This window comes from Herpailurus yagouaroundi, unplaced genomic scaffold, assembly GCF_014898765.1.
Source record: "Herpailurus yagouaroundi ecotype Mexico unplaced genomic scaffold, PumYag 89996, whole genome shotgun sequence".
NCBI lineage: Eukaryota > Metazoa > Chordata > Mammalia > Carnivora > Felidae > Herpailurus > Herpailurus yagouaroundi.
Genome location: NW_024421299.1, coordinates 1,310 through 15,087, shown reverse-complemented (window position 1 = coordinate 15,087; position 13,778 = coordinate 1,310). Strand labels below are relative to the sequence as shown.

Here is a 13,778-nt window from a genome sequence, read left to right as displayed (position 1 = left end):
TTATATACATACGTCCACAAAAATAATATACTCTCCACCACTGAAATGAAAAGGCAAAATCAAAGCTCTGTGGTTGAATTCATCCTCTTGGGCTTTTCTAACTTTCCTGAACTCCAAGAGCAGCTCTTTGGGGTTTTCTTGGTTGTTTACCTTGGGACTCTGATGGGAAATGCCATCATTATAGTCATCATCTCCCTGGAACAGAGCCTCCACGTTCCCATGTACCTGTTCCTGCAGAACCTGTCTGTGGTGGATGTGAGTTTCAGTGCAGTCATTATGCCTGAAACGCTGGTGGTCCTCTCCACTGAAAAAACATTAATTACTTTTGCAGAATGTTTTGCACAGATGTATTTTATTCTTCTTTTTGGTGGGACTGAATGTTTTCTCCTGGGGGCGATGGCTTATGACCGATTTGCTGCAATCTGCCATCCCCTGAGCTACCCAATGATTATGAACAAAAGGGTTTTCATGAAATTAGTAATGTTCTCATGGGTCTCAGGGATCATGGTGGCTACCGTGCAGACCACATGGGTTTTCAGTTTTCCTTTCTGTGGCCCCAATGAAATCAATCACATCTCTTGTGAAACCCCAGCAGTGCTAGAACTTGCATGCGCAGACACCTTTCTGTTTGAAATCTATGCGCTCACTGGCACCATTTTGATTGTCATGGTCCCCTTTGTGTTGATCCTCTTGTCTTATATTCGGATTCTCTTTGCCATCCTGAAGATGCCATCGGCCACTGGGAGGCAAAAGGCCTTTTCCACCTGTGCCTCCCATCTCACGTCTGTGACCCTCTTCTATGGCACAGCCAATATGACTTATATCCAACCCAAATCTGGCTACTCCCCAGAAACAAAGAAGGTGATGTCATTGGCCTACTCACTTCTTACACCTCTGTTGAATCCACTGATCTACAGCTTGAGAAACAGCGAGATGAAAAGAGCTTTGATGAAATTGTGGCGAAGAAAGGTGGATTCACACATATTCTGATTGTGTTGAGAAGCTATGTGCTGTTTGGCCGCTGCTCGACTAAACTCTGTTTAAATATAATAAATGGCCATTCTATATACCTCAGTATTAACATGCTTAATTTGTTATTTTTCCAAGGTCAATAATATATTAGGGATTCCTATATTGGTAGTGTATTATTGTCATTCATTTTTTAATATAATATATAATACAACAGTTAATCTGTTCCTCTGTTACGATCATCTAGATCATTACTGGATTGTTGTCATTAAGACAAAACTTCAATAAACATCTCATTCCATACATCCATATAATCATAGTAATATTTTATTTCTGACAGATTCTTCAAAGTGGGTCTGATGTAATAAAGAACATGTGTGCTTATAAGTTTTACTAGCTATTAAAAGCAGAAGTACTTTTCAAAGTCATTGTAACTTTTCAGACTGACCTGAAGGCCCACTCTGTTGCACTAAGCACTGTAGGGCTTCACGAAACTGACTAGATGAGATTTTTATTCCTGGAGTGAAAACTTGTTCTGTGAATGAGTAAGAAAAGATACATTTATTTTGGGGTGATCAAACTGGTTCCACGTCATGGACTCACACAGATTATTGTTCAAAACAGGATTTCCCTTGGTATATTTCTAGATATTCACCCAATGGTGGGGAGCAAAGAACTACACGAGAAACTTCCCTAAAGTCTCACTTGATACTTGAGTATCTTTTTTCACTTACAGACTACTGTTTTTAGAGACTTTTGTTAAATTTCCTTTGGTTGGCCCAAAGTGCCCCAGACACTTTGTTTATAGACATAGGATGATTCATTTCTTTCATTGTGGGAAACTAAATGATAAACTATTTGGCATATTTTCTATGGTTGTGAGTCAAATCACTAACTGTTTGATCTTCCCCAGAACAATTTCTCATCTTGTAACATTTGACAGTTACTTGTTATTCTAATGTTGTTAGTCATAAATAGAGGGACCCCTTTATTGAAACGATATCACTTCTATATCAGCTCCTATTGCGTTAGTTTCTGTTCGAGGGATGGTCATAAAGGGGAAAACACTATTCCCATTGCCATTCAGCTGTGGGAAAAGCAAATTTTTAGTAAATATTGCCTCTGTCAGAAATGAGAAGTAGAGATGCAAAACAGATTGGATTTTCACAAAAAGAAATTTCAACCATCAAATGGTTGAAAGCAGTTTGAATGCTATTTGAATGTTTATAATCTTTTCAGTAGAGCACTAAACATGTACTTGGAAATTTTTTCATTAGAGTTTGTCCTGGAATTTCCTTTTCATAGTCCTGAGGGGGAGCGACTAAATAAGGCCATTCAGGAAAAGAAAAAAAAAAAAAAGTCTCTGGAAGCCTAATTCCTAAGCCAAATATTCACTTTTTACTTTTTGTTGTTTCCTTTGTTCATTCATTCATTCATTCATTCAATAAGTTTTTGTTAGAGGTGACCATTTATGGGGCTGCCCTGGGTTTATACAGTCTCTGCTCTGAAGGAGTTCACAGTTTATTGGAAGATCACTGACTCTGAGATATCATGAAAGCCACACCACGCTTATGTCTTCATCCCAGGTGAAAAACAGAAGTTGAACTGGCAAGGTCAAGGTTTGATTGAATAATATGATGATGTCTCAGAGTCATGCCAATTCTCTATTTGGTTTTAACTTTGACAAAAATAGCCAGTCCAAAAGGACCTTGTTGCAACTCTACTCCAAATGGCAGTCGCTTTGGCAGTACCAGCTTCAATCTCATGGCAGCTGGTAGGACTGACCTACCATGGTCATCATGCTTTCCTGGTGTCAACCACAATCAACATGGATAGGAAAAAAGTGGAACTTTAAAATATAAATCTTGGGGTGCCTGGGTGGCTCAGTCAGTTAAGCACTCGACTTTGGCTCAGGTCATGATCTCATGGTTTGTGAATTCGAGTCCCACACCAGGCTCTGTGCTGACAGCTCAGACATAGCTTCAGATACTCTGTCTCCCTCTCTCTCTGTGTCTCCTCCACTATCTCACACACAAGCTCTCTCTCTCAAAAATAAATAAACATTAAAAAAATAAAGTGTAAATCTTATGATGTCTCTCCTTGTTGAAAACGTTTCAATGGGTTTCTATGTATTCAGGATAAAAAAGCCTTTAGTGTGGTGTGTGGAGCCCAGCTTAACTGGGCCTGCTATGCTTTCTTTCTTTTTTCTTTTTTTAAATTTTATTAATTTATTTTGAGAGAGAGACAGAGAGACAGAGAGACCGAGAGACAGAGACAGCACAAGCAGGGGGCATGCAGAGAGAGAATGCTAAGCAGGCCCTGAGCTGTCAGCACAGAGTCTGACACAGGATTCGATCTCACCATCTGTGGGATCATGACCTGAGCAGATATCAGGAGTCAGCCGCTTAACCAGTTGAGCCACCCAGGTACTTTCTGCCTATGCTTTCTACTCATTCATGCTGCACTCTGCCTTTTCCACACTCATTCACTCACCTACATTCCTGGTGCAAGGTCTGCTTTCCATTTTTTGGTGTCGCGATCCCACTCTGAGCTGAAATTGTCGAAACATGCCTTTGTCTCCATCTGATATGTTTCTCACTCCACTTTTCAACTAATTCTTAATCTTCCTGCAGACCTCCCTTTCCTTATGGTGGCCTTCCTTACTTCTCCCATGTCCCAACTGTCCTTAATTTTTTTCTCCCTCTGAAAACCCTGTCCTTTCTTCATGGCCTTTTATCTAAATTTTCTTTTATGCAGCAGAGTGGGATTTTTTTTTTATTCCTAGTAGGAACTTGCACCCAGTTTCTAAGCTAAACAGAAATGTTTGTAAAGTGACACATGGTGGGGATGTAGAGATGTCCTTAGCTTAGTAAGATAAAGTGCAAGACAACAACTCAAAGAAGTTCATCTTCATAGCATAAAATCTGACGTGTGCTTTTTCATTCAAACTGATCAGGCCATCTTGACGACCTCTGAAGAGTTCCACCTGCCCGCCTTCCCTAAAGCTCTCCCGCTTAGTTTTCAATGGTTTGTTCACCACACTCAGCTTTTTTGTAATCTACCTGTGGGGGTCAAAGAAATTTTATAACAACTATAAAATTCTGTTGTCTTTTGATGTATTATCTCCCATCCCCTCCTACATTTCAGTGCCTCAATCATTGCACCAGCCAGTACATTTCCCTCCATAGTTATATAATTCCAAGTTATCATTTCGGAAAGTTTTTATCACTGAATTTCCTGTTGTGCTGGGAGATGTCTACACTCCACATAACAGAAGGGATGGGATCTATAGTCCAGCCAGGTGGTAAACAGCCAGTCTCCAAACCCTATTTTACTGTCTGCTTTCACTGACTCTTTAAGTACCATCTGCGCTGGTTGGGTTCTCTGACAAGCAGACACTGAGATGGGGTCCCCCCAGGGAAGGAAAGTACCTGGGAAAGATAAAGGGCTGAAACAAGATCGTGCTGGATAAGCCCTTTGACTGCCAACCAGGACTGGAAAAGTTTTCTGCACACCCAACAGGGAGCTCTGGATTGTCCATTAGAGGCATCCTGCGTGGGTCAGAATTAATAAGACCCATGCTCAGTTGTTGACCAGGGGCCTTTCCCAGAAGAGTGTGGTTTGGCTTGGAAGCTGAGTTTGACCATGAAGGGGCAAGTATCAGTCAATCACCACCTCTGCATTCACCTGGGCTGTGAGTCTATTCTTGGAGAGGGATCTAAGCAGCACATTTCCATATCCGCCACAATGTGTCTAAACGTTTGATGTATAGATAGTTTAAATTGCAAGAGGGAAAGTATAAATTTCCAGTGATATACCAAGGCAAAACCATGTGGAAATAGATATTACTTACTATGGATTTGGCTGGCAACAAAATCAGATAAAACAAAAGAACCTATACCGCTGTTATATGCTTGTCAAAAACATGTTTGAAGGATATAGTAGAATGTTTAATGAGCTAGAAAACACAAACATAGATTAAGTATACATTTCTCATCTTTGCTAATTACATATGTGTGAATATGATTGAAGGGATAGCGTGGTTTAAGAGGAAACACCAGGAACACACAGCAAGAGTTAAAAAAAAAAAAAAAACCCTGGGGGGCGCCTGGGAGGCTCAGTCGGTTAAGCAGCCGACTTCGGCTCAGGTCATGATCTCGCAGTCAGTGAGTTCAAGCCCCGCGTGGGGCTCTGTGCTGACAGCTCAGAGCCTGGAGCCTGTTTCAGATTCTGTGTCTCCCTCTCTCTGACCCTCCCCTGTTCATGCTCTGTCTCTCTCTGTCTCAAAAATAAATAAACGTTAAAAAAAAACAAAAACAAAAACAAAACCCTGGTCTCAAACACTGGCTCTGCCATCTTCCATGTTTTGCCAGTTACTTCTCCTTTCTGAACATTAGCTTCTTCATCATAAAAGCATGAGGATAGTAATAATACCATTTGAGATACTGTGAGGATCAGCTACAATAACAGTAATAGTAGTTACAGAAGACAACAACAAAAGGATCGCAAGCTGAAGGTCTTGTGTGTCAGGCATCGTGTCAAATGCCAGATACTCTTCTCTCATTGAATACTCACAACTATATGAGCTAGATACTATTCACATCTCTGCTCCTTGAATGATTTTTCTCTCTTCTCTTCTCTCCCCCCTTTCTCTTTTCTTTCTCTTCCTTCCTTCCTCTCTCTCTCTCTCTCTCTTTCTTTCTTTCTTTCTTTTGTTCTTTCTTTCGTTCTTTCTTTCCTTTCAGGCTTCACTGACAGCACGGAACCAGGAACTCATGACACTGAGAGCAAACATGAGCTGAGATCAAGAGTCTGACACTTGGCCATCTGGGTGGCTCAGTCAGTTGAGTGTCTGACTTTAGCTCAGGTCATGATCTCACAGTCCATGAGTTCGAGCCCCATGTTGGGCTCTGTGCTGACAGCTCGGAGCCTGCTTCAGATTCTGTGTCTCCCCCTCTCTCTGCCTTTCCCCTCTTGCGCCTCTGTCCCTCTCTCTCTCTCAAGAGTAAATAAATATTAAAAAAAAAAAAAGTCTGACACTTAACCAACTGAGCCACCCAGGTGCTCCTTGAATGATTTTTTTGAATTTTTAAATGTTTATTTATTTTTGACAGAGAGAGAGAGAGAAGGGAGAAGAGAGAGGGGGGAGGGGAAGGGGCAGAGAGAGAGGGAGATACAGAATCTGAAGCAGGCTCCAGTCTCTGAGCTGTCAGTACAGATGCCAAGGTGGGGCTCAAACTCACAAACTGTGAGATCATGACCTGAGCCAAAGTCAGATGCTTAACTGACTGAACCACACAGGAGCCCCTTGAATGATTTCTTCAATAGTCTTTTAGATCTACTACTAGAACTGATAAATAAATACAGTAAGGTTGCAGGATACAAAACCAAAATACAGAAATCTGTTACATTCTTATGCACTAGTAGTGAAGTAGTAGAAAGAGAAACTAAGAAAACAATCCCATTTACAATTGCACCAAAAATGATTAAATGCTTAGGAATAAAGTTAACCAAGGAGACGAAAGGCCTGCACTCTGAAAACTATAAAATACTGATGAAAGAAATGGAAGAGGACACAAAGAAATGGAAAGACGTTCTATGCTCATGGATCGGAAGAACAAATATTGTTAAAAGGTCTATACTACCCAAAGCAGTCTACACATTTAATGCAATGCCTACAAAAATACCAGCAGCATTTTTCACAGAACTAGAACAAATAATCCTAAAATTAGGATTCCTAAAATTAGGAACTAATTTTAATAATTAATCCCTAAAATTAGAAACCACAAAAGACCCCAAATAGACAAAGCAATCTTAAAAAGAGGAAAAAAGCTGGGGCATCACAATCCCAGATTTCAAGATATACCACAAAGCTGTAGTAAACAAAAGAGTATGGTATTGGCATGAAAACAGATACATAGATCCATTGAACAGAGTAGAGAACCCAGAAATAAACCCATGATTATATGGTCATCAATTTTTTACAAAGGAGGCAAAAAGTATGCAATAAGAAAAAGACAGTTTCTTCAAATGGTGTTGGGAAAACTGGTCAGCTACATGCAAAAGAATCAAATTGGACCACTTTTTACACCATACAAAAAAGTAAACTGAAAATGGATTAAAGACCTAAATGTGAGCCCTGAAACCTTAAAAATTTTACAAGAGAACACAGGCAGTAATTACTCTGACATTGGCTGTAGCAACATTTGTCTAGATATGTCTCCTGAGGCAAGGGAAACAAAAGCAAAAATAAACTATTGGAACTATATAAAAATAAAAAGTGTCTGCACAGCCAACAATCAACAAAACTAAAAGGCAACCTACTAAATGTGAGAAGATATTTGCAAATTATATCCAATAAACGGTTAGTATATAAAATATTTAAAGAACGTATACAACTCACTCAACACACACAAAAAAATAAGAATCCAATTAAAAAGGGGCAGAAGACATAGACATTTTTCCAAAGAAGATGTACAGATGGCCAACAGACACATGAGAAGATGCTCAACATCACGCATCATTAGGGAAATGCAAATGAAAACCACAATGAGATATCATCTCACAACTGTGAGAATGGTTAGTATCAAAAAAATAAGATATAGTAAGTGTTGGAGAGGATGTGGAAAAAAATGTTCAGTTTTTCAATAACTTTTCTGTATCAATCATAATGATTAGGAGACTTTTCTCCATTTATCCATTAATGTGGTGAATTAGTTGATTGGTTTTCCTATATTTAACCAACTTTGCATTTCTGGGACTAAATAAACTCGGTCACAATGTATTACCTTTCTAATATACATTCCACTGATTCCCTTTTAGGATTTCTGTATCCACACTCATGAAGATTAGCCTGCAAATTTTCCAGTTGTGCACTGTCCTTGTTCTGTTTTGATATTACAGTTATGCTACCTCCAAAAGTAGTTGGGAACTTTACCCCCTTTTTAATTTTCTGATAGATTTATGGAGGATTGAATTTATTTCTTCCTTCAATGTTTGGTAACATTTATGAACAAATTTATTAAGCATGGGGTTTCCTGTTCTGTAAGGCTTTAATTACCAAGTTCATATCTTGAATAGTTTTTGGACGTAAATTTTCTGTTCTAGTTGCAATTTGGTACGTTCTATATCTCTGAGCATTCGTAGGATCTAACCTTCAAACATATGGCACAATATTTTTCATAATGTGTGCACGTTCAGTGGTGATGCCCAGTTTTAAAGTTCCTGATGATGGTTATATTTCTTTTCTATCTTTTATTAATCCAACCACAGGTTTATGATTTACTGGACTTTGAACTGTGTTTGGCTTGGCTTTTTTGATCCTCTCTCTATGTGTGCTGACTTTCCATTTCACTAAGAGATGCTTCTTCATGAATGATCTTCGCTATCTCTTTCCTATGTTTTGTTGTTTTTATCTAACACCTGGAAGTGCACACTTAATTCATCATTTTTCATGCCTACTTTGTGCAGTGGATGCCTTCTGTGCTTCACTATTATTTTCTGCAGAATACTTTCTAATTTTCTTGCCCATTCATTGTGTTTCAGATGTTATTTACAAAAGTAATCCTCAAGTTTAAACAGGTTGCTATTTCCCAGTTATGTTCAATTATAGACGCCCTGGCAATAGCATTGTGGTCGCACAACATCCTGTATGGTGTAAATCCTTTAACAGTTGTGGATAATTTCTTTGTGGCCCAGTTTATTGTCAGGTATTTGAACACGTCCTGCATGTGACTGAAGACGATGTGCTTTCTTCCCAGTGTTGGATACCCGGTTCTCTATGTGTGCTAGAGTAAGTTGTATGGTGAATATTTTCTTTGTCCTTATGGATTTTTATTTATTTCTTCTATCAATTACGTAAAGAGGCATGTTGCAGTCTCCTGCTATGAGTGATAGTGCTTTAGGTTCCCTTGTGTATCTGTCCATATTTGCTTGTTATGTTTGCAGCCATATTATTGTTTATCACAGATTTAGAATTGTTCTATCTTCTTGGGGGGTTGAACCTTTTCTCGTTACGAAGTGTGACTCTCTTCATCCCTAGTAATGTTTCTCGCTCTGATAATGATATAGTTATCTAAATTTCTCTTGGTTAGCATTTTGGAAGATCTTTCTCCAACTTTTTGTTCCTAACCTTCCCGTGTCCTTCTGATGTAGATGTATCTGTGCTGAGGAATGTTGTGGAGAAAAATGAATCGGGACAGTAGGGTGGGGCTGGAGTTGATTGTTGCATATGTTGACTTAGGAAGATGTCCTGGAGAGGCTGTCCCTGGAGCAAAGAGGCATAAGGGAGTTAGTCTTTTGGTGAGTCAGAGTCCGTGTGCAGGGCAAAGCAAAGGCAATAGCTATGAGATGAGAACATAGCTGTTGGAATCGAGGACCAGCAAGCAGTCTAGAATGGCTGAGTGAGAGGGTACAAGGGGATGCAATGGAGCTGGCTCACAGAATAATGGGGGAGGAGATCGTTAATCCATGGGTTTGGCTTCTAACCAAAGGGGACAGAGTGCTGTTGGAGGGTTTTGAGCAGAGGCAAGGCAGGAAGGAGAAGTTGAAAGGCCATGGCTATTATCCGATTGAGAGACAAAAGTAGCTTGGACCAGGGTATTAGCTCAAAGAAAGAGAAAATGCTCACAATGGATATGCTGTGTTTTGAAGACAGAGCCACAGATAGGTTATGGCGTTGACATGGGTTTGGAGGACAAATGACTCCTTGATTTTCAGCCTGTGGAACTAGAAGCTTTGAGCTGCCGTTCCCTGAGATGAGGAATGCTGAGTGAGGAGCAGGTTTAGGGGAAGACTACGAGTATAGTTCTGGACACACCGATAAATGAAAATGTGATAAGTTCATTTGCAAATGCTATCTTAGTGGCCTGAATTTCATTTCCAACATCCTGTCAGCTAAAGAGATACTTTCAGGGTGATTTGAAATTTCCAAGGCTTTAGTTTTCTTTTCTACATTTGGCTGTTGTTCTGCTGTTTTGGTGTATGAGTATGTCATGTGTACAAATGCCAACTATTTTGTATTTATTTATATTTTCATTCTGACAGGTATATGATGACTCTTTGTAAATATCATATACATATTTTGGGAGGAAAACATAAAGTTAGCAATGTAAAAAATGTTGTTTCTCTCTTATATTTACTCTCTCATTACCATCTGTTAAATCAACTTTTTATTATTATAACCTTCTCATTTTTATGTCTGTATGGTCTATTTTGTCTGCCAACCTTTGAGGATGGTGTGTTGAGAAATGGTTAATTTCTCTACATTTTGGTTGTTCTTCTATTTAGTACTATTGGCTATAAAATTATAGTTTGACATTAATATTACTTCCTTTTTATCTCTTTTTGCATGTATCTGACATACTTGTACACATTTCATTGACATCTAATCTACATGTAGGAAGTGCACAAATCCTGACTCTACATCTTGACCTCTCCCAAACTGCATATCACCTGTGTTGTCACCACTGACATCAAGAAACAGAGCATGTGTGACACAAGCGCTATGACTATGAAGGAGCGGTTCTCCAGGTGTGTGCTCTTGAGGTTTCTCACCTGTGGGGCCAAGGTCCAGCCTCTTTAGTCATCATGCCAAAATATGAGAAAGTGTTTATGAAGTGATTCCAAGTTCTCCAGGGAAGGATTCTACAGGGCATATGATTCAATGTCATATATAGTTCTAGAATCAGCGCCCTGAAGCACTGAACTGTATTCATGAGAAGGTGGCTTTTGAGTGGAGTTTAAACTTCAGATAAAGTATTTAGAAATTTAAAGACACAGAGTCAGTAGGTAAGAAAGGGAGGATCCGGCTGTGTGTATGTGTTTGTGGGTTTCCCATGTATAGTTCCTCTCCAGCGGATCATTGGAGATGCTGTTGAAGTGATGTCTCTGTGCTCAGGGGTCACTAGACAGAGCTGACACATTTGACTCCGTGGACTCCTTGGTTTTGAAGCTGGTTGATTTCTCTTTCTCTTCTTTGCAGAGAAAAGTTTGGGCAATAATTAGGGGTATAAAGACTTTGCACACACTAATCATCAAATGTTAGAATTTTGCAACTGGAAGGGAACTTGGTAAATAAGTGCAACTCCTACCTTTTCATCTGAAAGTGTGAAGCCTATTTAGGCAGTGCTCTGGCTAAATATTTCTTTTCAGGAATTCTCCAAGACAGCATCAGGGTCTCTAAGTTACAGAGAAAAGGTGCAGCCACTGTAGTCAGTGATCTGTTACCAGTTGTGAACATTTTTGCCCCCATCTGATGCTTACAATCAGTCCTACAAAATTTTTCTATTTTATTTACATTATGCTTTAAGTTTTCCAATTTTCAAAACCTACCACTTTAAATATTTGGACCTTAATACACATTACTGTTTTTCTCATTAGAAATGTGTTTTAAGTGTTTGATCCTGTGACCATATTTTACTAATTTCTGGTGACTTTTCAAAATGCAAACTATAAGCAGCATAGTTAATATGGACATGCGATTTTAATGAATGATATTGCCAAATTCATAAATAAATCAACTTGCTTTTCACTAATATCCTACTCTTAATATCCTACTCGTCTTTACTCAAGACTCCCTGAAATGTCTTTAGCTTGCTGTGTCCTTTTGTTCTCCTGGGTTCTTCATCTCCCACAGCGTATATGTCCTGGTTTTCAAAACATCACACAAAGGCCAGTAGGCCTCCATTGTAATGCTAGGATGTCATCCAATACTCTTGACTTGAATGAGTCCTCCCTCCTCCTTATGCCTTCCTTCTTCTACCTACTGTACCTTCTACTGGTGACATGCTATGGTTGTAGTTGTTCACCCCCCTTCTCCATTCAGAAGAGTTGGATCCCTCACAGAAATGTCTAATAGCCCCCTTGTTTTTACCTCTGCTTCCTAACTGTGTTGTTTTTGGTTTCACTCTTTTCAACATTGGATTCCTTACATATATATTGGATTTCCTCATTTTTTAATTCCATTATTCATCAAACATTGGTTTAGTATCAATACGGGCCAGGGACTGTTGTAGATATTGTGAATCTAGCAAGGAATGAAACAAAATTTTGTATCCCTAGAGTTCATAATTTAGTGATGGTGTTAGATTGTATATTATATTATGTGTAAAATTATAAATATGTAATATATAGATAGGTATACATGTAAAATGTAACTTCCTCACTAAAATTATACACACACACACACAAACACACATACACATACATAAAAATAAAATATCAGTTGCTGATAATGGAGATGAACAGAGAAAGATAGTAGGGATAAGAATTAGAGTACTGAGGTAACAGTGGAATGCTATTTTATGTAGTGTGTCTAGCTTCCTGTGGAGTGTGGAATTAATATGTCCCTGATATTACTTACTCTAGGAAATGGAAGGTGCTCAATCAGCAGTTAATGAATAATTAATGATTAAGTCAACTTTCTTGATGAGAATGGTAGTAGGAATGAGAGAAAAGGGAGACAGAGATGGAGAGAGAGAGAGCGAGCATGTTTTAATCACAGTATTAGACTGACTGAAACTACATGATTCTTAAATCATTATGGTCACAAGGACTAGTCCTAAAGAACAGGCCCTTAAAATTTCCCATAGAGGCCAACCTCACTATAATTGACCATGAAAACCTTTACAAAAATCAAGATGTCTGAAGGCAATTCACAGGATTTACACATCACCAAGATAGGTACATCTTTTTTTTTTTTTAAATATAATTTATTGTTAAACTGGCTAACATACAGTGTGTACAGTGTGCTCTTGGCTTTGGGGGTAGATTCCCATGGTTCATCATTTACATACAACACCCAGTTCCATCCCAACAAGTGCCCTCCTCATTGCCCATCACCCATTTTTCCCTCTCCTTCAGCCCCCCCTCCCCCATAAACCCTCAGTTTGTTCTCCATATTCAAGAGTCTCTTATGGTTTGCCTCCCTCTCTGTAACTATTTTTCCCCTTCCCTTTCCCCCTTGTGTTAAGTTTCTCAAGTTCCACATATGAGTGAAAACATATGATATTTGTCTTTCCCTGACTGACTTATTTCACTAGCACAATACCTTCCAGTTCCAACCATGTTGCTGCAAATGGCAAGATTTCATTCTTCCTCATTGCCAAGTAGCATTCCATTGTATATATCAACCACATCTTCTTTATCCATTCATCAGTTGATGAACATTTGGGTTCTTTCCATAATTTGGCTATTGTTGACAGTGCTCTTGTAAACATTGGGGTACATGTGCCCCTATGAATCAGCAGTCCTGTATCCTTTGGATAAATTCTTAGTAGTACTATTGCTGGGTCGTAGGGTAGTTCTATTTTTAATTTTTTGAGGAAAATTAATTTTTGAGGAAAATTTAATTTTTTGAGGAAAAGCCACTCTCCAGAGTGGCTGCACCAGTTTGCATTCTCACCAACAGTGTAAGAGGGTTCCCCTTCTTCCACATCCTTGCCAGCATCTGTTGTTTCCTGAGTTGTTAATTTTAGCCACTCTGACCCATGTGAGGTGGTATCTCAATGCGGCTTTGATTTGTATTTCCCTGATGATGAGCGACGTTGAGCATCTTTTCATGTGTCTGTTGGCAATCTGGGTGTTTTCTTTGGAAAAGTATCTATTAATGTCTTCTGCCCATTTCTTCACTGGATTATTTATTTTTAGAGTGTTGAGTTTAGTAAGTTTTTTAAAATATATTTTGAATACTAACTTTTTATCTGGTATGTCATTTGCACATATCTTTTCCCATTCTGTTGGTTGCCTTTTAGTTTTGTTGATCGTTTCCTTTGCTGTGCAGAAGCTTTTTATCTTGATGAGGCCCCAAT

The 13,778-nt window shown here is 38.9% G+C and overlaps 1 protein-coding gene across 1 annotated transcript; it reads left to right on the top strand.

Annotated features, from left to right (window-relative positions):
* The first annotated feature begins 45 nt into the window (after positions 1-45).
* On the top strand, positions 46-990 carry LOC121026379 (olfactory receptor 10A3-like). Its single transcript, XM_040469242.1, has one exon. It carries the CDS (start codon positions 46-48, stop codon positions 988-990), a length of 945 nt encoding a protein of 314 aa, XP_040325176.1.
* The last annotated feature ends 12,788 nt before the right edge of the window (positions 991-13,778 follow it).